Here is a 22,704-nt window from a genome sequence, read left to right as displayed (position 1 = left end):
GAACCGAGGGGCCCGGGTGCCCCTGGGGCACACCGGCCAGTGGTGAGGGCCGTGAGCTCTGAGGTGAGAGAGGCTGGGGTGCCCTCTGCCCGGCCACCCAAGTCTCACCAGGAGGAGCCGTGGGGGCAGGACCTGGGGGGAGGCGGGGGCTTTGAACTATAACCACAGAGAGGGGGGAGGCACACGTCTGCAGACAAGCTGTTCGCTCCCAGCTGACTTTGGTGAAAGAAAAAATATTCCTCGTGCCATCTGTTCCCAGAGCGGCGCTGGTGCGGCCCGGGGCTCCGCAGCCCAGCCCAGCAGCCAGACCCAGTTTCAGGCCCAGACAGCTGCCCTGGGGTTATTTTGGGAAGCAGCTCAACTCCTGCAGCTCAACTCCTGCACCTCCGCCTTCGAGGCATTTCCCGTCACTCGGTCCGAGCGGCTGCACACCCAGCCCAGCCGGTGCTCCTCCCGCCCTGGGCGCGTCCTGCGGCCCCTTGAAGACCCCGCTTCCAACTTCCGCGGTGACGTTGGCTGGAGTCCGATTTCTTGGGATGGAGGGGAGGGAGGCAGGGAGAGCCAGGGTGCCGGGTGGTGGGCTACACAAGGGAGGGGCTCTGTGGGAGCCACTCCTTCTACCCACCCCCAGGCACCGGACCCCCCAGGCGTCCACCCTGTCCCAGGGCCCATCCCTCCTCCATTCTCTCCTCAAGGATGTCCCCCTCCTCTTATGAGTGACAGGGGCTGGGTGGCTGGGATGAGGGCATCTCAGGCAGGGCTGACAGCGTTCAGCGTGGAGAGGCTGGGGTGGGCAGGGGACAGACGGGGGCCAGCGGGGGGGTCAGAAGCCAGCAGTGCCAGGAGGACCCAGAGCCCCCGGCACCTCCTGGGGACAGACTGGGAGACTCTGAGCCCCCGTCCACCGCAAGGACTTCTTCCCTGTGATGTGGGCATGGCTCATGATTTTAGCCACGGGGTGGGCCTGGGCCTCGGTGCCTCGGGCAATAACTGGTTAACTTTCCCCGAGTGGCTCAGGAATGTGGGTTTGGAGTCACGTGGGGCTCCTGCCGCTGGATGGGACCGTCACCCCGGGCAGCAGCGGCTGCGCGAGGGCAGGCCGAGGCCCCTGGCCATCAGCCCTGACCCCTGAGAGCCCCTGCTGCCCTCCCAGCCAGACCTCAAGCCCGAGTGCAGGTCACATGGCCGGGCTCCAGCTGCCCCGGGGGGCCCTCCGAGGGGACAGGCGCACCTCCATACCAGCCCTGTGGGGAGCAAGGCTGCGCCTGGGTCACCTCATGTTTATGCATATTTAACGCCCTCCCAGGGCCCTGGCAGGCTCCCCAAATCCCTCCCAGAAACATTTCTGTTAAAATAAACTGAGCGAGGCCAAAGGTTGGCTCAAAACGGATCCATGTCTAGTGGCTCAGAGGTTCTCAAGCAGATGGAAACGAGCGGGTGGGGTCTGGGCCGGGGAGGCGGCCAGCAGCAGCTGGGGCGGTGACAGTTAACTCGGGGGTCCCCGGGGCCCCCTGTCCGGGCCGTCCTTCAGCTTGTGCTTGCAGAAGAGGCTGTAGAGGACCCTCAGCGTGCTCTTGCTGTCCTTGTTCACAATGTCTGTGCCAGGGAGAGCAGGGCGGCCGGTCAGGCCGGGCCGGGGGTGAAAGTCCCAGTGCGGGGACCCAGGGGTGTCCTGGGACTTGGGGCTTCAGTGCTAACTCCCCAAACCCCGGGCACGCCAGGCAGCTGGGCACGCCCAGCCTGAGTCCCAGGCAGGACCCGTCGCACGGCCCTGCCCCTCCTCCCACCCGTCCTCCCCGGCTCCCCTCTTCTGGTGCAGAAAGTCCTCAGGGCCTTACCTCTCCGACAGCCCATCACCAGGGACTCGTCCCCCATCTCCTCTCCCCGGGACCCTCCCCCTCGGGGTGAAGCCACAGTGTCCCCCACAGCAGCAAGAGGCTGGAGCACACCTATAGGCACTGCCCCCCCCCGCCTCCGTACCCCGCTCTGCGTACCCCGCCCGAGGCTGAGGCCCCCATGGCCGCCGCTCACCTTCAGGGCTGACAGGGTAGTCGAGCAGGCCTTCGTCCTTCAGCAGCTCTAGGGCCAGGGTGACATTGTGCAGCTACAACAACAAGACCCCCCAGACGTTGGCAAAACCAGGCAGCCCCAACCCAGGCCCCGGGCCCCCGTGGCAGGCCCACCCTCATCCATGACGTCCAACGTGCACCAAGGAGGCCACCTCTAGTGGGAATGCAGCCACTGAGGAGAGCACCCAGCCCGCCAGTCAGGGAAGGCTTCCTGGTGGAGGCGGCCTGGAGGTAAGGCCGCCAGGGGAGGGGACTTAGGGGTAGGAGCACAGGTCCCTCCTGGCCTCTTCTGAGGTGGCCCCTGACCCTGTGGGTGACAGATGCCCTCAGAACCAGCTGTGTTCCATAGGCAAAGCATAGATGCGGAGACCGGGGCTCCCAGTGGCCATGGGGATTATCTAAACTCACAAGATGGGAAGGACTGGAACCAGGTCTGTCTCGCTCTGACGCCCGTGCAAGGCAGGCTGGAGGCTGGCAGAGCCGCCCCCCCCCCCCCGACCCTCCGGGGCCCTAATTCCGGCTTGGTCACTGGATGACCTGGAGCCGGGGAGCAGGTCACTTGGTCCCAGGCCTCCCCTTGTTCACCTGCGGGGTGGGGTCACCACCCCTTCCCCGTGCCTTGATAGGGGATACCGGGTGGGGAGCCCTGTCAGCCCGGGGCTCAGAGCAGACCCTGGGTTGGGGGTCACCTCCCTTTCACATCTAGTCTCACCCCTGGGCCTCAGGTCCAATCCGATAGAGCCTACCCTTCTGTGTGGCAGCAGAGAGAGGGGTGGGGTGAAGTGGACAGCGAGCCCTAGAGCTGGCTGAACCCCTGATTCCCTGGGACCTCCAGCAGGTCCTTCCTTCATGGTCTCAGGCACCCAACGGTCCACTGGGGGCTGGACATCCCAGACTGGTGGCCAGCCTTCCCAGCCCTGCCCACAGCGGGCATCACACATGCCAGGCAGTTCCCATGGCAACCCAGCCAGGGCCTGGAGGCAGGGCTGGGCGGGAGGGGGTCCAGCCTTGCCCAGGCTGCCTCCTGTCACCTGGGAGTCTGGACAGGTCGAGTCTTGAGATCTAGGCTGTGTGTCTGTGCGTCACCCCACCAGGTCAAAGGTCACAGGCAGACAAGTCACGGGGCCTGGCTGGGCTCAGGCCCTCATTGGTGCCGTGGAAAAGCCCCCCTTCCCGCCTGCCGCTCCCAGGCTGCCGCGCTGGGACACGTAGGAGGGCTGCAAGGCCCCTGAGAAAGGACTCTCCCCGAGGGAGGAGGGGTGTGGTTCGCAGTCCTGGCCCAAGGTCACTGGGCAGGGTCGGGGGAGTGTCTTCTGCCTGCCCCCATGGACTCCTGCTGTGCCTGGGGGCCAGAGGCAGGTGTCCTCCGGGCAGCTGGCTCCCGGGGGCTGCGAGGGGCCACGGGCCCTGCCTTGGGGTCTGAAAGGTGGGTGAGGATTTGGTGTTGGAGCATCAGATGGACAGAGGGGTTGAGCCAGCGCAGGTCCAGGATGCAAGAGAGAGTGGGAATAGGGCCGGCGGCCCGCAGGGCTGTGCCCTCTCCGTCAGCCAAGGCGAAGAAACAAGAGCCGCCCCCGGCCCCCAGCAGGCCACACCTCAGGGGCCGGACGGCACCTTGAAGGGAGCAGGTCCGAGTCCACCACGCGTCCCGTCACTGTGTCCCCAAGTCTTCTCCCCAGACTGGAATATTCTGGAACATGAGGGTTGGATGGCTGCTGTTGTCCACATTCTCAGGAACACGATTCCCGGGCTGCACAGAGTCACCTTGGGAGCGAGGAGCCCCACGCTCCTGCCTCTGACCCGGGGAAGAGATGGAGGCGAGTCCGTGACCAAACCGTCTGGGGAAATGCCGGTTGAGCACAGTGATAAGAAACCCTTTGCTGCCCTGACCGGTTTGGCTCAGTGGATAGAGCATCGGCCTGTGGACTGAAGGGTCCCAGGTTCGATTCCAGTCAAGGGCATGTACCTTGGTTGCGGGCATGTACCCAGTGGGGAGTGTGCAGGAGGCGACTGACCGATGTTTCTTTCTCATCAATGTTTCTAACTCTCTATCCCTCTCCCTTTCTCTGTGTAAAAAATCAATCAAATATATTTTTTTAAAAATAAAAAGAAGAAGCCCTTTGCTGAGTGTGTCCTGGTGTCGTGAACCTGAAGACTATGCGTGTTTTCCCCAGTGATTTGACCACAGGGTCCCTGAGACCAGTGTTTTGGAACAATTCCTTCGTTCACTTATTTCTCGCTCTGAGCCAGGAGCTGCCCGGCCCCAGACGCCTCTCCACGCTCTGCTCAGGGCACCACGTTCCTTCCGCGCGGGTTGGCCACGATGAAGGTGAAAACTCGGTTTTCCGCGGAGCCGAGGGGAGGTTGCGACCAGGAGGATGCATTCAGACCCTCCGAGGAGCCGTGTTGAATGTGGGTGGTAGGACGGTGCTGTCCCCGGGCTGTGAGTCCCAGGACAGATGATCTCTCCCACCATCTCTACGGCAATCGGCAATCTCGCGCAAACAGCGCTGGCGAGGAAGGTCGGGTCGCTCTGCCAGGGTGGCCAGTCCCGGGCCCCACCTCCGAAAGGACTGCTGTTCTGTCCTCGCTGGTTAATGGCCCTCGGTGTGTCCTGCATCCGTTCCTGCAGCCGAGGGTTCAGTCACGGCCCATACAACTCACTCCCGGGCCGAGCAAGGAGGCTGCCTCTCCCCACATTCCGGTGGCTGGTCCTCAGCAGCCGGCTCTCAGATGGGTGGTGCGGGCGTGTGTCCCTGGCTTGTCACCGGGGTTTGGAAGTGAGCCAGATAATGAGCGTGAGCCACGACGTCCCACCAGCACCGAGTCACAGAGGGGTTGTGCTGCTCTGGGGCCCCGCCTGCGTGCGTCCCGCCCGCGCCTCCCCCTCACTGTTCACATGTCAGAGTCCTGTCTCCGGGACACGGGCAGCACCCCGGCCTCGGCCCCAGCCCTGACCCTCCGGAGCCTGGTGCCGTCCCAGCAGCTTGGGGCCAGCCTCCTTCTGGTCGTCTCCCTCGGGGCTCACAGTGACTCCCCAGGAAGGAAGGAAGCGAACGGGGAGGCAGCACTGGCTTTGGAGACAGACAAGCCTGCTGCCTAGTGACTGGTAAGAACCGGGCGTGTGTTGCCCTAGTTCCCACCGCTGCTGGGATCATCCTTGGAGTGGGGATCAGCCCTGTTCCTGGGATGGTGGAGACCATGCCCACTAAAGGCAGAGACCCACTGGGGGCAGAGACCCACACGCGCCAGGAACTGCGAAGGCGCGTGTGACGGGGGCCTGGGCGGCTGGGGGCGGCCGCGGGGCAGGGGTGCGGAGCAGGGGCCCACGAGTCACCAAGGCTGTGGGGCTGTTTTCTGCGGTTCCCCCTGTCACTTCCCCAGCAGCATCATTCTGTCCATCCGCCCCCAGGCCAGGCCACAGACCCCTGCCCGGACTAAGGCGGCCATCTCCTAGCCGGCCTCCAGGGCCCACGGGGGACCCCTGACACCCACGGGGCCAGGCCCCCACCGCCCTGGCAGCCCCTGCTGCAGGAGCGAAGCCCTGAAATCTCTGTGCTGTGTCCACAGCGGAGCCTCTGTTGGCACCGCTCCCCACTGGTTAGGGTTTGACTCCGCAGACCAAGCTCTAACCAACTTCACGGTCCCCTCTAGGCAAGGTCTCTCCTGATTTCTTCCGGTTCTACTGACCACTCGCTCCTTCAGACCCCCCGACCCACCCACAGGAGCCCTGGAAGACTGCATTGCTGAGAGCACGGGGGGCAGGGGGAGGGGGGGGACTGGGGGCTCCCAAAGCAGGAGCTGTGCTGGGCTATCTTTCTGGCCCACACGGCACAGGGCCTGTCACCAAGCAGGGCCTCAGGAATGAGGGGCCAGGTGCACAGTGGATGGGCAGGTGGGTGGATGGGTGGCTGGGTGGACAGGCAGATGAGTGGGTGGATGGATGGATGGATGGATGGATGGGCAGCTGGGTGGATGGGTGGGTGGGTGGATGGGTGGACGGGAAGATGAATGAATAGATGGATGGGTGGATGGGTGGATGGGTGGATGGGTGGATGGGTGGGTGGGTGGATGGGTGGACGGGAAGATGAATGAATAGATGGATGGGTGGATGGGTGGATGGGTGGGTGGGTGGGTGGGTGGGTGGGTGGATGGGTGGATGGGAAGATGAATGAATAGATGGATGGGTGGGTGGGTGGGTGGGTGGGTGGATGGGTGGATGGGCAGCTGGGTGGATGGGTGGACAGGCAGATGAATGAATGGATGGATGGATGGATGGATGGATGGATGGATGGATGGATGGGCAGCAAGTGAAGGGTTTAAGTAATTGGGTGAATGAGTGAATGGGCAAATCAACAGATAGATGTGCGGGTGGGTGGGAGGGTGGGTGGATGAGAGGACATACGGGCAAACAAACGTTCTCTTCACCCTTCACGTCACTGGAGGTGAGTAAGTAAAGATGGGCCGTGCCGATTGCACAGACCGGTCCACTCAGAGGCAGACCCTCGGGGAATGTCCCTGGAGACTCACCATCTCCGCGGGGGAGTTGGGCGTGAGGTAGAATTCCTTCAGGTGCAGGAAGAAGCCCTCCAGTTGTCCAATCAGCAGGAGTAAGATGACGCCATCTGCAAACTACAGAGGGGGGCGCTGGGCACAGGGCCTGGGCGCTGGGGGCACATGGCCTGGGAGCTGGGGGCACATGGCCTGGCACTGGGCACATGGCCTGGGCACTGGGGGCACATGGCCTGGGAGCTGGGGGCACATGGCCTGGGTGCTGGGGGCACATGGCCTGAGAGCTGGGGGCACATGGCCTGGGAGCTGGGGGCACATGGCCTGGGCGCTGGGGCACATGGCCTCGGCACTGGGGCACATGGCCTTGCCCTGGGGCACAGGCCCTGGGGGTCCCACTCTCCTTTCCCAGGGCGAGGGGCCCTGCCGAGGTCACACAGCCTCTCTGGGACTCAGCTTCCCTGTCTGAGACATGGGCCGGCGTCCCTGGCCTTGACGCGTTGCTGTAAACGCAGCCACAGCAGGTACAGAGCGGCTGCTGGCTGCCAGCACCTCGCACGTGCTGAGAGAAGGCGCTGTCCTACATTTCCAGGGAAAGACCTCATCGTTCTTTAAACCACACACTGTCCAGGAGCTCCAGGAGCACAGGAGGGAACGGAGCTAAGAGGAAAATTATTCCATCGGGAAAAGGCAGCGACCAGCGCACGGCTCCCTGGGCCGGCGGCTGCATTAATATTTCTGCCAGTTCCGCCTGTGTGCACAGAGATAAAGCCGTCGTCCTGGTACCAGTGCAGCGTATGCTAATACAACCCAATTCTGCCTCCTCAAAGAGACAAAACACAAGTCTGAGGAAAACCACCCTCCACAGACCTTCATGCAGATGCCCCGTGTTAGGCCTCTCTGAGCGACTGGCTCGGCCTGGACTCTCTCCTGCTGGCATATCCTGGTGATAGCACCCAGGCCTCCAGGACCCCCTCTGCCACCCGCCTCTAGCACCGGCCTCGTCCAGGCCGTCACTCTCCGGACACCGTCGCGTTCCCAGGGGAGAGAGGGAGCAGGTGGGATGCGAACCCGAGAAACCGCCTACCTGGGTGTCCAGGTTCTGCACAGACAGGCCCAGGCGCTCCACCTTCTGGTTGACGAAGGTCACGATGGCCTATCCAGGGAAGAGCAAGGACCCAGCGGGGGCTCAGGGTGCCACCTTCCCCCTCGGGGGGACAGACAGCCCCCCTCTGCCCCACAGCACCCGGTGTACAGCCCCCCTTTGTCCCCCAGGCCTGGCCCAGGCGGGCGGGGGTGAAGTGGGGGGTGGGAGGGTGGGGGGGGGGCGGGGGCCAGAGCTGCGTGGACTCGGGTCTCTCACCTCCTTCACGGCGCCCACCTTCTCAGGAGCCAGACTGAATAACTCATCGAAGACGTCCTCTGCAGACAGACCCACAAACTGCTCGTCACAAGCCAAACAGGGACTTCCTCCCACCCGTTTCTCAGCGTAACCAGACCAGGGGGAGCTGGCGTTTTAGCTCGAGCTCCTGGAATTTAAAATCGGGCCTGGGGCCAAGCCACTGCCTCCCTGGCTGTATGGCTCGGGGGGCTGGCCGCCCCTCTCTGTGCCTTGGTTTCCTCGCCTGTAAGGTATGGCTGATAATACCTTCCAGCTAGGGTCATTGCAAAGATTGAATTTGGTAGCAAAGATCAAATTTGGCATGCTGGCTGGGCCACCATGAACTTCAGTAAACGTCATCCCTCTGCAGGGGACACCGGGGATGGTATCTGTCCCTCCCCCCCCCCCCCCGCCCCCCCAGCCCCATCCCTTCCTCTGGAAACTTGCCCGTCTCCCCCAGTTCCCTGCTCCACCCACAGGCCCACGGAGCTGCCGCAGGTGGCTGAGCAGGGGGCCAGCCCGGACGGACACGGGCCCCAGGTCCCCTCGCGGGCCTTTGTGGACTGGCAGAATGAGGGCATCGAGCCCTCCCAGAGGCCTGAGCCTGAGTGTGCACACGGCGGAGGCAGCTGAGCCATGCCCATGGGGTCTGGGGACAGAGCATCTCAGCAGCTCAGGCTCCTGGTCCAGCCTCAGACACCGAGTCCTCAGACTGACGCCCTTTGTCCACAGCCTGCATTTTCACTCTCGGCAGCTAACACCCTCCCCCAGGGAGACTGGTCCTCGGCTCTGAGTATACAGACTGAGTAGAAGTGACCTTCGGATTCTGCCACTCAGCCGCTGTGTGACCCCAGGCAAGTCACTTGGCCTCTCTGTGCCTGTGGTTCCTTCATTAGTGAAGGGGAAGAGCAGCACCAGATAGCGCCGTGCGCATCGAAAAGCCCCGTAAGCCAATGACCACAGTGCAGACACCGGGTCCCTACCAGGCCTCCTGGCCAGTGGTCAGGGAAGTGTCCCTGGAGGAGCCAGGAATAGAGATAGACGTGTGCTCAGCTGACGAGACCAGCGCAGCATGAATGTGCTAGAAACGGGGTGAGGAGGCCCTGCCCCTTCCTGTGTGACCCATCCTCATGCTGCCCCCGAACAAACACTGCTTTCTGGGCAACCCCAGGGTCCTCATGCCGGCCCCCCCCACACACACACTCTCTCTCATCCGGCCTTGCACCTCCCTCTCCTCCCTGCCCCAGTCAGCCTCCCTCCGCCCCTCTTCCTAGAAGCCCCTGCCCATATAGCTCTGTGTTCTGTACGGGTGGGAAAAAATGTTAGGATGATGGATGGATGGATGGATGGATGGATGGATGGATGGATTGGTAGATTGATGAGTGGATGGTGAATTAATAGATTGGTGGTTGATGGATGGATGGATGATGGATAGATAGGTTGGTAGATGGATGGATGACAGATGGATGGGTGGATGGATTGGTGGGTGGATGGATGATGGATGGGTGGTGGATGAATGGATTGGTGTGTGGGTGGATGGATGGATTGGTAGATAGATGGGTGGGTAAGTGAATGGATGAATAGATGAACAGCTGGCCAGTCCAGTTGCCCGAGGAACGAATGAGTGAGTGAGTGAATAAATGAATGAATGGATGGAGGAAGGAATGGCTGGGCCAGTCAATCGACTGGTGAGGAGCCCTGCACAAAAGCAGCAGCCACATGATTGAACAAGCACTATTAAGCACCCACTATGTGCTGAGCACATTTACAAATCCTCTTTTAACCTCATCACCAGCCTGAGAGGTGTGTGCCATTATTAATCCCATTTTACAGATGAGGAAACTGAGGCACCGGTGGGTTGAGAGACTTTCCCAAACTCATGTGACTAATACATGGGAGGTTTTGCGTGTGAACCCAGGCCACCTGGCTCCCGAGCCCACACACTTAGCAGCTCCGCCCTCACCACCATGGGGATGAAACATCGTTCCCCCCACGTGAGCCATAGCGTGAGAAGCAACAGCCATGCCAGGCAAGGACAGACAGAAAGGGACAAACGGAGCAGAAGAAAGCTCGAGTACACAGGCAGGCCACAAAGGGAGGGGGCACCAGAAGCCAGCCCTCCGTGGCTGCACGGCCGCTGCCACACGCGCGCGACAGAAGCAGACTCCCTCGCGGTCCGACAGTACTCACTTGCAGCTCGGTCCTTGTCTGCGCTAAGGGGGGATAGGGGGAGAAAATGCAGATAAATGGTTAAAAACCTTGAGACCGACAGCTTTTCACTATGACAAGGCTTGGCCCCGGCAAGGCTGGCAAAGAAGCCGGCGTCTTTTATCCCTGGCAGCTTCGTACGGGGCAGGGCCCTGTGGACTGACAGCAAGAGAGCTCAGGCCCCGCCCTGGAGGTTTCCACACCCGCAGATGCCCGGATCTTGTTTTGGGGGTTGCTCTTTTGGTTCAGGGGAGGGAAGTGTATTATACAGACAATAAAATGCACCAATCCTTCGTTTATAGCTTCCAGATTTTTACGCACTTGTGTGATCCCCACCCTCATCAAGGTATGGAACCGTCCCAGCGCCCATAGCGTGCCCTCCCGCCCCCCACACTGCCCCACAGCTGGTACCCCTGCTTTGGTTCCTCCTGCCCGTCCTTGACTTCTGCCTGTTCTAGAAGTTCATGGAAATGAGATCACACAGGAGGCCCACCTCTGGCTTCTTTCACTCCATTTTTACTGTTTTGAATTTTTTTTTCACTTTCTTGTTAAATTTTCCACCCCACCCCTGTCCCCTAGAAGCAAGGCTCTGGGCCCAAAGTAGGCCACGCTCTGGGAGGCCAGGGGCCCCCTCTGCAGGGAGCCGGGTCGGGGTTCGCGGGCAGCACAAAGGCAGAGGCGCCCCGTGGGGTCCAGGACACAGCTGGGGCCAGAGGTGGCCCTCGCGCGGTACCTGAACTCACAGGCAGAGAGGGGCGGTTTGCGGGTCACGAAGGGTGAAGGAACCTGGTGTCATGGGCTCCAACGGCACCTGCCCACTCCAGGTCCCCACATCATTCTACCCTGGAACTCAGGCCTGGCTCACGGGAGGTCGCTCGGCCTCACTGAGTCGAGGGGACAGCCCCCCCCCCCCCCCAAGGTGTCCTGGGGACGGTTAAATGGGCCACAGAACCTGCTGGCAGGAAGGGCCTTGGCCTCACTCCGCTCACAGGCTTGGGGCCCGGCCATCCCCTACCCTGCGGCTTTTGGAACCCCCCTACACCGCCCCCCCACACTCCACAGGAAACCAGGAGCCACAGGCTGGAGGGACCTCAGGATCGGGGGGTACAGGGGTGGAGGAAGGTCGCCTCACATACTTCATCTATGACCCTCACCACAGCCCCAACAGGGAGGAACGCATCCCCACTCTTCAGAGGAGATAGAGGCTCAGAGAGGGGAGGCGACTAGCCCAGGGTCACACAGCGTACACGGCAGAGCCAGGGTGAAGGCCGGGTGGAGCTGACTGCCAGGCCTCTGGGCCGAAGTGGACTGAACGCTCCCAGCCGGGCTTCACAGGGGCCATGGGCCAGGCGCCCTGTGTGGAGCGGGCCTCCAGCAAACGTTAACGGAAGAGGGAGCCGAGGACGCTTCTGCAAGCAGCCGCCTCCCAGACCCACCCAGAGAGGCCCGCCAGGATCAGCGGCGGCCCTGCCTCTAGGAGGACAGAGCTCGCTGGGCCTGCTGCTCGCTGGACAGACAACAGACTGAGCCAGTTGAGCTGGGCACTCAGGACAGAGCTCCCGCCCTGCGTGCAGAAGGCGCTCCGTAAGTGCTGGTGGTGTGAGTGAGCGCTTGGTGCCCTTGCCTCCCTGCAGCAGGAGGCCCGCGGGCTCTGCCATCGATGTCAGGGTCACTCAGTGGCAGTACCTCCCGCCCCGTGGTGGCTTCCAGGGAGGGCCGGGGCCCCAAAGTCCTCCTGGCCCCGTGGCTGTGGGTGACCTCAGGACTGAGGGCCAGGGCCCCTCTGATCCCAGCTCGGCCTGCTGCTGGTGGTAGAGGGTGAAGTGTGCTGCAGGAGGCGGGCATGTCTGGGAGGCCAGCAAGATGGAGGGGCCCCGGGTGTCCCCACAGGCCTGAGAGGACGGCAGAGTGTGAGGGCTCCTCCAATCCCACCAAACCCCGGCCCGGTCCTGCTCCCTCCCTCACCGGCACTCGGTGAGCTGCTCCACGGACTTCTCCGACTTCAGGCCGCTCTTGGTGCTCTGAGAAAGGAGAGGGAGGGACTGCGTCACCCCAGCGAACGCAGGGACCAGGCCTGCTGCTCGGTCTAGAGGCCAAAGCAGCCCCACGGAGCCCAGTCCTCCTCAGGGTGGCCTCCTGGCGGCCTCATCACTTGGTCCCCTAATTGTCCTTCCTATGAGCTTTGAGACCCACGAGGAGTAGGACCAAGTCGGCCTCGTTCCCCAGGAACCCCAGAGTCTCACCAGAGCCTGGTTCACTGAGGTCAGTAATGAATGAATGGTGAGTGGATGGATGGATGACTGGATGGATGAATGGATGGATGGATAGATGAATGAGTGGGTGGGTGGGTGGGTGGATGGATGGATGGATGGATCAATGAATGGATGGGTGGATGGGTGGATGGGTGGATGGATAAATGGATAGATGGATGGAGGGGTCGATGAATGGATGGATAAGTGAATGAGTGAAGAAATGGAGTCCCTCTGATTTATATAAGAAGTATAAACAAAAGCCATGAAACTGCTCAGTGGGTAAGTTTAAGTAATGGTTTTGAGACAGTAAGAATAATTCACCTGAGTTAGGCTGGGCTTTGCCTACTCTGTTGGGTCAAGTTAAAGGTGAGCCCCAGGATGGGACACCCACTACTCACGGGTACCCAGAAGCCGGGGAACAAGGGGAAGCAGGCGGGGCCCCATCTGTGGTGCTGAGTGTAAGAGCGAGTACCCCTCGGGGTGAGAAAACTGGGGTCATAGCTGTCGGCTAGGGAGTGAGAGACAGCACCCAGGACAGGCCGTGACTCAGGAGTGGGACATGGTCCATCAGCAGGACCTGCCTAACACCCAGGCAGGTCCCCACCTCCAGGTGGCCTCGCTGGGTCCCTGCTGCTCCGCCACAGCTCGAGCCCCACACCCACCGCTGTCCGGGCAGGATCTCCCATTTCTCACGGCTCCCAGGAGCACACTGGGCTCGGCCCCGCCCCCTGCAGCACCCGCCAATCCAGGGCGTGAATGTGGACCCAAGACGCTCACCCCATGCGTTGGAGCCCAGGCCCAGCCCTCACCTCCATGGTGATCACCTCCACCTGCACGTTGCGGGGGAGGGGCAGGTCGGCCTGGAAGCGCCGGGCCAGGGCCAGGAGGAGGTGCAAGGTGGCCAGCAGGTCCTTGTTAAAGATGGCTGCGGGGAGGGACACAGGTCAGAGTGGGGCCTCCTTATCCTCACAACAACCCTCTTAGACCGGCGAGACCTGTGTCCACCCCTGGGAAGCAGAGGCCTGGAGATCTGCATTCAGACCTAACCACAGGCTCCCACCTCTGCGAACGCGGCCCAGGGCACAGCCCGCGTGGGGCCGGGGACTGGACGCGGGGATGTTCTCTGAGGCGCTGTCTGCACCTGAAACCACCACGTGTCCTGTCCTAGCGTCGGTCACTGGTTGGACAAGTTGTCAGGTTTAAGCTGAATGTGACTTAAGTCAGGGCCAACGTCAACATTATCAACACCAGCTGCTGGACGTGAGGCAGGAAGCAGAGCGGTGAAGGCGGTGGCGGGCGGCCCAGCCAACACAAAGTGGGTTTGAAAACGTACATCATTGCCACACAACCTCGTTACCTCCTCCCAGCCTCAGTTTTCTCATCTGAGAAGTGGGGAGGCCGTAGAGCTTGGAGTGACGGGACGTTCATGGCAAACTGTTACCCAGGAGGGCAGACCGGCTGCTTTGCACACCGTCATTTCTGACGAGCAGGCGCCGCAGATAAAATAGAAATAAACTCATAGGCCGGGCCGCCGGGCCCCCTGACGGGTAGGTGGGTGCGTCCCGGCACTTGGCACCCAGTCAGCAGAGGCTGCGCTGTGGCCAGGACTGTGTGCATCGTCCTCGGGCGGGGCTTCCCTGCAGTGACACCTCGGGTACAGGAGTGCCCAGCGCTGTTTGCTCCTCGCTGACCGGGCCTTTGTGCCCACTCTGCACCTGCCTGAGGCTTCTGCCTCCTCCCAAGCCCCCAGGTTGTGCCCAGATCCGAGGCGACCGAGCCGTGCCCCGTGCGTGAGGGAAGCCGTCCCCATGCAAAGGGCCCCAGGCTCCGGGCCCCGCCCCGGACACCAGCCCGGCTGAGGCCCGCGTACCGTCCACGCTCCACTTGGGCTCCTCCACCTGCAGGCAGCGGTCGGTGGCCTCCAGGACCACCTCGAGCTTGCGCCTCTGGCTCATGGCGGTCAAGGCGATCTCCTCCACGTCCAGCTTGGTCCCCGCCAGCTTCTCTGGGTTTGGGAGCAGGCAGGGGAGGGCAGGAGCGGGGGGGAGAAAGGAGAGGGTGACACAGTGAGGGCTCCTGCCGCGGACCCACGGCCAGCGCACTTCCCCCAGGAGGCTGAGCCAGGCCAGCATTCAGGTAGTAAGAGCGCCCGCCCCTCGCCCCTCCGCAGTGGGGCAGGCGGGCTGTGGGGCTGAGCAAGCCCGCCCCTCACCGGGACCCCCGCTGTGCCCACCTTGCCCCATCCCCACTCTCTGTGATCCTTTTTGCAGGGCAGTGTGGTCAGCGGTTAAAGCCCCACTCCCCCACTTTCTTCACTGTGAGACCCTGGACAAGTTACCAGGCCCCGCAGTGCCTCAGTGTGCTCATCTGTGAAATGGGGTGGGAGCAGCACGGAGCTGGTCTGGGGTGGGCTCAGGAAGCCTCCGTGAAGCTGGGGCTGTGCTAGAGCCCTTGGTACAGGTGCCGACCCAGGACCAGAACCAGACCCACCCGCCCCGCGGGGCCTCCCAGCTGAGTGCAGAGACAGACCTTAGACCAGGCCGAGCTCGCACCAGCAGAGGGAGAGGGTGGGGAAGGCCGAGGGCCCGGTGGCAACCCTGAGGGGGCTTTGTGGGCTGAGAAGGGAGCACTGGGGAGCAGCACCCCTCCACGCCTGCTTCCTGCAGCAGCGGGAGCCCCCGGCGGGCGGGCTTACGGAAAAGGTGGTGCAGAATGAGCCCGTCGAACATGTCCTCCTCCAGGCTCCGGACCACAATGTGCTCAGGGAGGAGCTCGGCGTTGATCCACTCCATCAGCACCTGTCGGGCCCAGAGGACGGCTGACCCAGGCCATTTCTCGCCTGGCCCCTCACCGGGCTCAGTGCTGCCCCGCATCCCGGAGTGCCCCCTCCCACCTGCCAACTCCCGCCCATCCTTCAAAGCCAGGTCACACACCACCTCCTCCAGGAAGCCCTCCCTGATCTCTCAGACTGAGTTAGGGGCCTGGTCTCGGCTCCCGAAGACCCTCTGCCTCTCTCCACCACAGACCTGGGCCCTGGGAGGCTGTGGTTTGTCCAGTGCAAGGGGCTGCTGGTGTCCCGTCCCAAACCCTAAACTTGACCAAGTGCTGCATAAAGGCTGCTCCCTCTGCAGCTCTGCTGGAGGCGGGGCTGCCCACCCTGCCTGTGCTCCAGAGGCCAGAAGCAGCGGAGAATTACTGCCTGGTCTCTTTAAGGAAGAAGCCCGAGCCAACCAGGACTTGGTGTATAAACCAGGCTTTCCCGAAGGGACCATGCTGGGTTCCTCTGTGTGCCAGGGTCCGAAGGTGGGAAAGGTGGGTGGAGGGAGCAAGAGAACGGGAGGGAGAGAGGGGAGGAGGGACACTGGGCCACAGGTCTCTGGGAGCGGAAGGTGGTGCAGCCAGGAAGCCCCTGGGAGGAGTCAGCAGAAAGGCCACGTGGAGACCAGAGGAAGGTGGAGGCCCTGAGCCTGTGCCCCGCGGGGCCTGCAGCCAAGGACAGGCTGTGACCTGGGAGACATGCCCACTCCCACCCCCCTCACAGCTGCCCGTGGCCCTGGGCCGCCGAGCGCGTGAAGGAGTGTGGGCTTCGGGGCTGATGCCTGGGTCAAACCCCGGCTCTGTCACTGCCAGCCCTGTGCCCCGACAGGCCAGGCCATCTCTCTCAGCATCGCCATGCCCTCCCTGGGGTGCAGGGGACAATGGGTCCCTCTCGATCTGCTGAGGCTTGCTGGGAGCATGCATAGAAAGGCATACAGTCAGTGCTCAATCAATGCTCCTTCACGCAGCCACTCAACGGGTGTCCGGGGGCCTGTGGAGTCGCCCCCTGCCAGCCTGAGGTCAGGGAGACGGGGAGCTGCCTCCGGAGAAGTCAGGGTGGGAGAAGCTGCCTCACCTTCTGCAATTCTTCAAATTTGGGGTCCTTCCGGGACGTGGGGGGCAGGAACTTCTTCTTTTCCCCTGGAAGCAGAGGCGAGCATGACACGCGCCTGGGGACACTGCAGGGCCCTGGTCACCTAGAGAGCTGTCACCGTGGCCGCAAGGGGAAGTTGGCCTTGCTGCTTCACACACACACACCTACGCACACATGCACACACACAAACACAAATGTACTCACACACAGTCACACACACACACAGATGCACAGGCACCTACAGACACACACACACAAACACATCAACACAGACTTGCACACATATGCACACACAGACACACACACTCTCAGATGCACAGGCATATGCACTCACACATGTAGACACACACAGACTCAGACACACACTTGCACACACAGATACACAGACACATACCTGCGCACACAGGCACGTAGTCATAGACACAGACACAGAAACAGACGCCCCTGAGCACCGAACACCCAGAGTGCCGGGTTTTCACTCGTGCCCGGTCCTCCCCCCCCCCCCCCCTTCCTTTGCCGCTGTTTTCCCCAAACCCCAAGCTCTTCCCAGGACGGCCCTCGTGAGCGCCGGCTCGTTCCCAGGCTCGGCGCGCTGTGTGTGGGGAACACACTCAAAGGACTGCGTGTCTCTGAAGCTCGAATTGAACTGGGTGCCTGTCCCATCGGACGTCTGCCTGTCTCCCTGGTGTGGACACGGCCACTTGGTCACTCTCTGAGCCTCGGGACCCTGGTCCGCAGCTTCCCCACGTTCTAGACTCACGGGACATACAGCGTGTCAGGGCTGCAGGGACCCCAGTGGTCAGCTAGCCCTAATGGACACGGGGAAACTGAGTCACCAGGCAGGGATGGCCTCACCCAAGGCAACTAAGTGCATCTCCTGAGTCTTCACGTGACCCGGCCAAGATGACCCCCAGATGCTCCAAAACCCGCTAGTATCACCCGCCCGCATCTCCTAGGACAGGGGCTGCCACGGTGCGGGCGCTGGGCGGGTCTCAGCAAACGTGGGTCGCGGCTACAGTGTCTTGGCCAGGTTCAAGCCTCGGACTAATGAAAGGACAGGGTCCTCTCATTGCCACGTGCAAGTCCCAGCTGGAGGGCAGGGCCCTCCCAGCACAATCATACCCAACGGCTGTGGTTGTGAGCTTGAACCTATGGTCCGAACACGTGGCCCCACGTGCCTTGTGATAGATTTCAGGTGCATGCAGTTGAGTGAGGATGAAACTCACGAGAATGCTGTAAACAACGTGATCACGCCCCTACTTTGCCTCGTGGCATCTGCTATCAAATAAAGACACGGCTTGTGGCGCTGGCGCTGTCTCCTCATCAGGGAGCAGCGTCCCACCGAGACCCAGCTTTCATTCTCTTGTCTGTCTTTCCTTAATCCTTTCACACACACACACCCCCACTCAGGATCACCTTTGGCCGTAACAAGTGGCGTCTGAGCAGGCCCCTTTGGCCGTAACAAGCAAACACTGGGAGTGGGCGGCCAGCGAGAGAGGGACCAATGAATGGCTGCAGTGACACAGTCCCGGTCCCTCCGGGCCAGGTCTTGGGCCACTCGGCCATCCTGGTCCCGCTCTGCTTTCCCTGTCCCTAAATCGGCCATAGAACAAGAACAAATAGTTTTTCTAACCGCGGAGCCTTCCGCTGAGAGCAGCTTTCCTGGCGGTGCTTCCAACCCCAAACCAGCGATGAGCAGAGTCCGCTGTGCACGCAGCCGGCCCGAGACCCTGCACCCGGCAACAGTCCCCGTCACTCACCCAGGGGCTCGGGTCCCCAAGTGTGTTTAAAGGCTAGCCAGTGGTCGGCAAACTGCGGCTCACGAGGCACATGTGGCTCTTTGGCCCCTTGAGTGTGGCTCTTCCACAAAATACCACGTGCTGGCGCACATGTACAGTGCGATTGAAACTTCGTGGCCCATGAGCAGAAATCGGTATTTTGTGGAAGAGCCACACTCAAGGGGCCAAAGAGCCGCATGTGGCTCGCAAGCCGCAGTTTGCCGACCACTGGGCTAGACTCACAGGGCCGGGCAAAGCCAATTCTGCTCTTTCGCTTTAATGATGTCACCTGTTTCTCTGTCATTACACAGACAGTCCTCGGGTTACATCGGACTCGACTTACGTCGTTTCCGTTTCGTGGTTGCGTTGCCATCTCCCATTTATTTATAAAAAAAAAAATTCTGTCATTTCGATGTATGTACATATGTGCTTTATGTTTTTTATTATTTATTTACCACAAGTAAAGGTCAGGAATTGTTATCTTTCTTTTAAATTCTTGCACTGTTTCACGTCATTACTGCTGTGTGTGCGCGCCATGTGAGTGACTAGGTGCTTATGTAGGAACGGATCTCCGACGTAACCGAGGACCTACTGTAATGGTGCTCATGTGGCATGAATTCCAGGGAGCCCCGAACGCCCTGGCCTGGGGACTTGGGGTGTCTCTCGGGGTGTTTTCGGTCCCAGGAAGAGGCCAGCTTGGAGCACAGGCCGTCCCCCTCCTCCTTCCAGCCCTCTCCTCAGAGAGAAGTCGGGGCAGTGATGTCAGGGCCACAAACCCCCACGCTCAGAACACAGACAGGCTGATGGGCCCGCCCTCGCTGAGTGGCTCCGAGCCTGCCCCGCCCCTGCCCCCGCCCCTGCCCTAAAGAGACCAGCCCCCCCAGATGTCAGGTCTACGCAGAACCGCCTGGACCGCCTGGGGGGTGTGCAGCCCGAGTCCTGGAGCCGCCCCCTCGGGCTCAGCTCACTCACGGAGTTACCCTCCAGCCCGCGAGGGGGCCTCTGTGCCTCAGTGTCCCCGTTTAACCAAAGGCGGTAAGAGCACCTCCCCTCAGAGCCACGAATGAGATGCTGTGGACAGAGGTGCTGAGCTCCGCACAGCACATAGTAGGCACGCATGGCAAGTGGCATCCTCCCTCTCACCGTCACCATTAACCCCGGAGAGTGGGCTTCGAGGGGCATGGGGATAACTGCGGAAGGTTCCAGAAGCGGGAGGGGGTGTCGGGTACAAAGCCGAAGGCGGACGTTCTGAACAGAATTGGTGCCCAGTGGCAACCTGTACGGATGCATGTTCCCGGGCGCAGTCCATTTGGCTCTGGGATGCAGACCCCCCTTCACCCCCACCCCCATCCCTACCCTCACCCCCACCCCCACCCCACCCCGCTAGGTCCCAGCACCTTGTGGGAGCTCCTCCTCCGCCGGCGGGCCCGCCGGCCTGGGCGCCTGCAGCAGGTTGTAGAGGGACTCGGGCTCCATCCTCCCGCCAGCCCTGGGGTGCAGGGGACAGAGGGCGTCATTTCTTCCAGGCCAGGAGGTGCGGGGACAGGGTGGGAGCTGGCTCTGGGGGGGTGAGCCACTTGCTGTCTAGGCAGGGGGCAGGGTCCCTGACGGAGGCCACAGGCAGCGCTCCTGGACTCCGGGTGGAGCAGGGCACAGGGCTGGGGAACAGGGTGAGGGCACAGGGCTGGGGCACAGGGTGGGGGCACAAGGCCAGGGGACCGTCTGCACACAGGCTCCACAGGAGCGGGGCATCCCCAGCCGGGCACAGAGTGTCCAGCCCACCAGGTTCCTGTAGCACAGGAAGCCCCCCACACATACCCCACCCCCACTGCACCCAGGACAGGAAGTCCCCACACATACCCCCCCACACACATACCCCACCCCACACATACCCCACCCCACACATACCCCCCCACACACATACCCCCCCACACGCATACCCCACCCCACACACACCCCACCCCACACATACCCCACCCCCACACATACCCCACCCCACACATACCCCCCCACACACATACCCCACCCCACACACACCCCACCCCACACATACCCCACCCCCACACATACCCCACCCCACACATACCCCCCCACACACATACCCCACCCCACACACACCCCACCCCACACATACCCCACCCCCACACATACCCCACCCCACACATACCCCCCCACACACATACCCCACCCCACACACACCCCACCCCACACATACCCCACCCCCACACATACCCCACCCCACACATACCCCCCCACACACATACCCCACCCCACACACACCCCACCCCACACATACCCCCTCCACACATACCCCCCACACACATACCCCACCCCCACTGCACCCAGGACAGGAAGTCCCCACACATACCCCACCCCACACACACCCCACCCCACACATACCCCCTCCACACATACCCCACCCCCACACATACCCCACCCCACACATACCCCACCCCCCACACATACCCCCCCACACACATACCCCACCCCCACACATACCCCACCCCCACACATACCCCCCCACTGCACCCCAGGAAAGGAAGCCCCACACATACCCCACCCCCACTGCACCCAGGACAGGAAGCCCCACACATACCCCACTGCACCCCATAGTCAGGACAAGGGGGTGGCCACTCCTCAGAGCTTCCTCCATCCAAAAGCCCTGAGCTCAAGGGGAATCGGGGGACTGATGTGTGTTATCTACAGGCCCTGAGCTCCTGCGGGGGGTGGGGGGGCGGGGGGGGCTGGGCCCTGAGCCTCGTCAGCTGGGCGCAGAGCACCTCCAGCCTTTGAGTGAGGGACCGGAGCTGGGGGGCCACTGTCACCTGGACTGGCCCCCACTCCCTGGCTTGGCTCTCAGGGGTGGCCTGGCCCTGCTGGCCCCCAATCCTGGACAGGGCTCTCTGCAGGGGGCTGTCTCGGGGGGGGGGCGGGGGTTGGGGGCCTCGCGCTCCTCAGCATGGGAAAGGCCGCACCCACGGGTGTACAGGAACTCACTGTGGGGGTACCCAGCTTGCCCCCCGCCTGCGACGGACCAGCTGAGCCTCCTTCCTGTTCCCCTGACGACTTCCTCTCCTGCTCGCGGGCAGCCGTGCCCCGAGTTTCTCTCCGCAGCCCCTGCCCTCCCAGCGGCGCCAGCCCTAACGACACCTGGGGCCCAGTGTCGGCAGCATAAACCCTCCGGGGTCAGCCCCACGGCAGGGCCAGAGCTGCACTGAGCAGAGGCCTGCACGGCCCGAGCCCCCTTCACACCGGCACCAGCCGGGGACACGCAGGACCGTCCTGTCCTGAAGTGGGGGTGGGGGGAGCCGGGGGGGCACAGCGGCCGGGCTTCCCGAGTCCCCAGCCTCCTCTTGGACACGAATTCACTGAATCTGTGTCCAGAGAGGAGGGCAGGGCCTGGCCTGGGCGTCACAAGCCTCGGTTCCGGCGGCTCTTCCTCATTCTGGCTGTGTGACTTCGGCCGACCCCCGGCCCTCTCTGGTCCTGCCGCTTCTCAGCACAGAGGCTGGACTTCAGGCTGCCAAGGCGGCTGCCTCGAGCCACAGCAGCCGGGCAGGCCCTCCTCGGCCCCAGGCCTCAGTGTCTCCCTCTGACGACTGGGGGTGGCCTTTCTCAGGGGAGATGACGTGGAGCCGGAACCTGCTCACCTGGCTCCCCAGAGGCAGGGCCGGGCCCTCTGCCGGCGGGGCCGCGGGGGCCGCCGGGGCCGCCTCTCGGCAGGGGACAGGGGACAGGAGCTAAGGGGCCACTAGGCCCAGCCCCTCAGCTAAGACTGCGCCCTCTGCCCTCAGTTTCCCTGCCCCTCAGAGCCCTCCGCATGTGAGCTGGGACTCGCAAGACTGAGGACAGACAGACAGACGACAGCCCTGCAGCCCAGGCCTCCCTCGGGCTGGGATGCCAGGAGGACTCACCCGGCGCTTCCTCCACGTGAGAAAACGAGGGTCACAGAGCTCCAATGGTGGCCCCCGCTTCACCCAGACGCAGGTTCCGGGCTCCCCAGGTCAAAGGGGCTGCAGGGCCCGGGAGGCAGGGGCCAGCCGCTGACTTCCTCCGCTGGGGGCTGGGGGCTGGGGCTGGGCGCGGGCTGAGGTTAGGTCTGCAGGCTGCGCCCTCCCCCGCGCGGAGGCCTGATGCTCCCAGATGCCACCACAGTCCCACCGGAAAGCTCTGCCTGGGGCCCCGACCCAGCCCCACCTCCCGGCCCGATGCCTCGCAGGCAACTCGAGTTTAATATTTCGACTTCCTCTCCTCTCCCTCCCACTGAGCAAACCCGGCCAGTTCCTCCCCGTTTCTAGTCGCCACATGGCAGCACCGGCCACCAGCCACCGAGGCTACAGGGGGAAGTCGGCTTCCCCTGAGGCCCCCGCCCCACCGGCCAGGCCCCCTCCCTCTTGCCTGGACCACACAGAGCCTCCTGCTGACCCCCATCCTGGCGGCCGGCTTCTCCCAACTCCAACCGCCCCTGGCTCTCTCCACAAGCACCCAGAGGCCCCGCTTCACACCCCCACTCACTCACAGCCCATCGATGGTGCCCAGTCGCGCTGTCTCAGCACAACGGACATACATCGGGGCCGGGACTCGGCTGGGGGGAGAG

General features: G+C 62.7%; 1 protein-coding gene across 2 annotated transcripts; it reads right to left on the bottom strand.

Annotated features, from left to right (window-relative positions):
• Positions 1-1,375: 1,375 nt before the first annotated feature.
• On the bottom strand, positions 1,376-22,352 carry PARVG (parvin gamma). 2 transcript variants are annotated; one of them, XM_070408022.1, is made up of 13 exons: positions 22,022-22,352; positions 19,505-19,596; positions 16,312-16,376; positions 15,115-15,217; positions 14,290-14,424; positions 13,229-13,344; positions 12,133-12,188; positions 10,150-10,172; positions 7,942-8,000; positions 7,666-7,734; positions 6,600-6,701; positions 2,032-2,104; positions 1,376-1,596 (listed from the first exon to the last, which is right to left on the bottom strand). In XM_070408022.1, exons 2-13 carry the CDS (start codon positions 19,581-19,583, stop codon positions 1,487-1,489), a joined length of 990 nt encoding a protein of 329 aa, XP_070264123.1. In that variant the 5' UTR covers positions 19,584-19,596; positions 22,022-22,352; the 3' UTR covers positions 1,376-1,486. The 2 variants fall into 2 exon arrangements, with proteins under 2 accessions (XP_070264123.1, XP_070264124.1); XM_070408023.1 differs by lacking the exon at positions 19,505-19,596.
• Positions 22,353-22,704: the final 352 nt, after the last annotated feature.

Source organism: Myotis yumanensis, unplaced genomic scaffold, assembly GCF_028538775.1.
Source record: "Myotis yumanensis isolate MYYU_CA2020_CCGP unplaced genomic scaffold, mMyoYum1.0.hap1 SCAF_3, whole genome shotgun sequence".
NCBI lineage: Eukaryota > Metazoa > Chordata > Mammalia > Chiroptera > Vespertilionidae > Myotis > Myotis yumanensis.
This window is presented reverse-complemented; position numbering and strand designations above follow the sequence as displayed.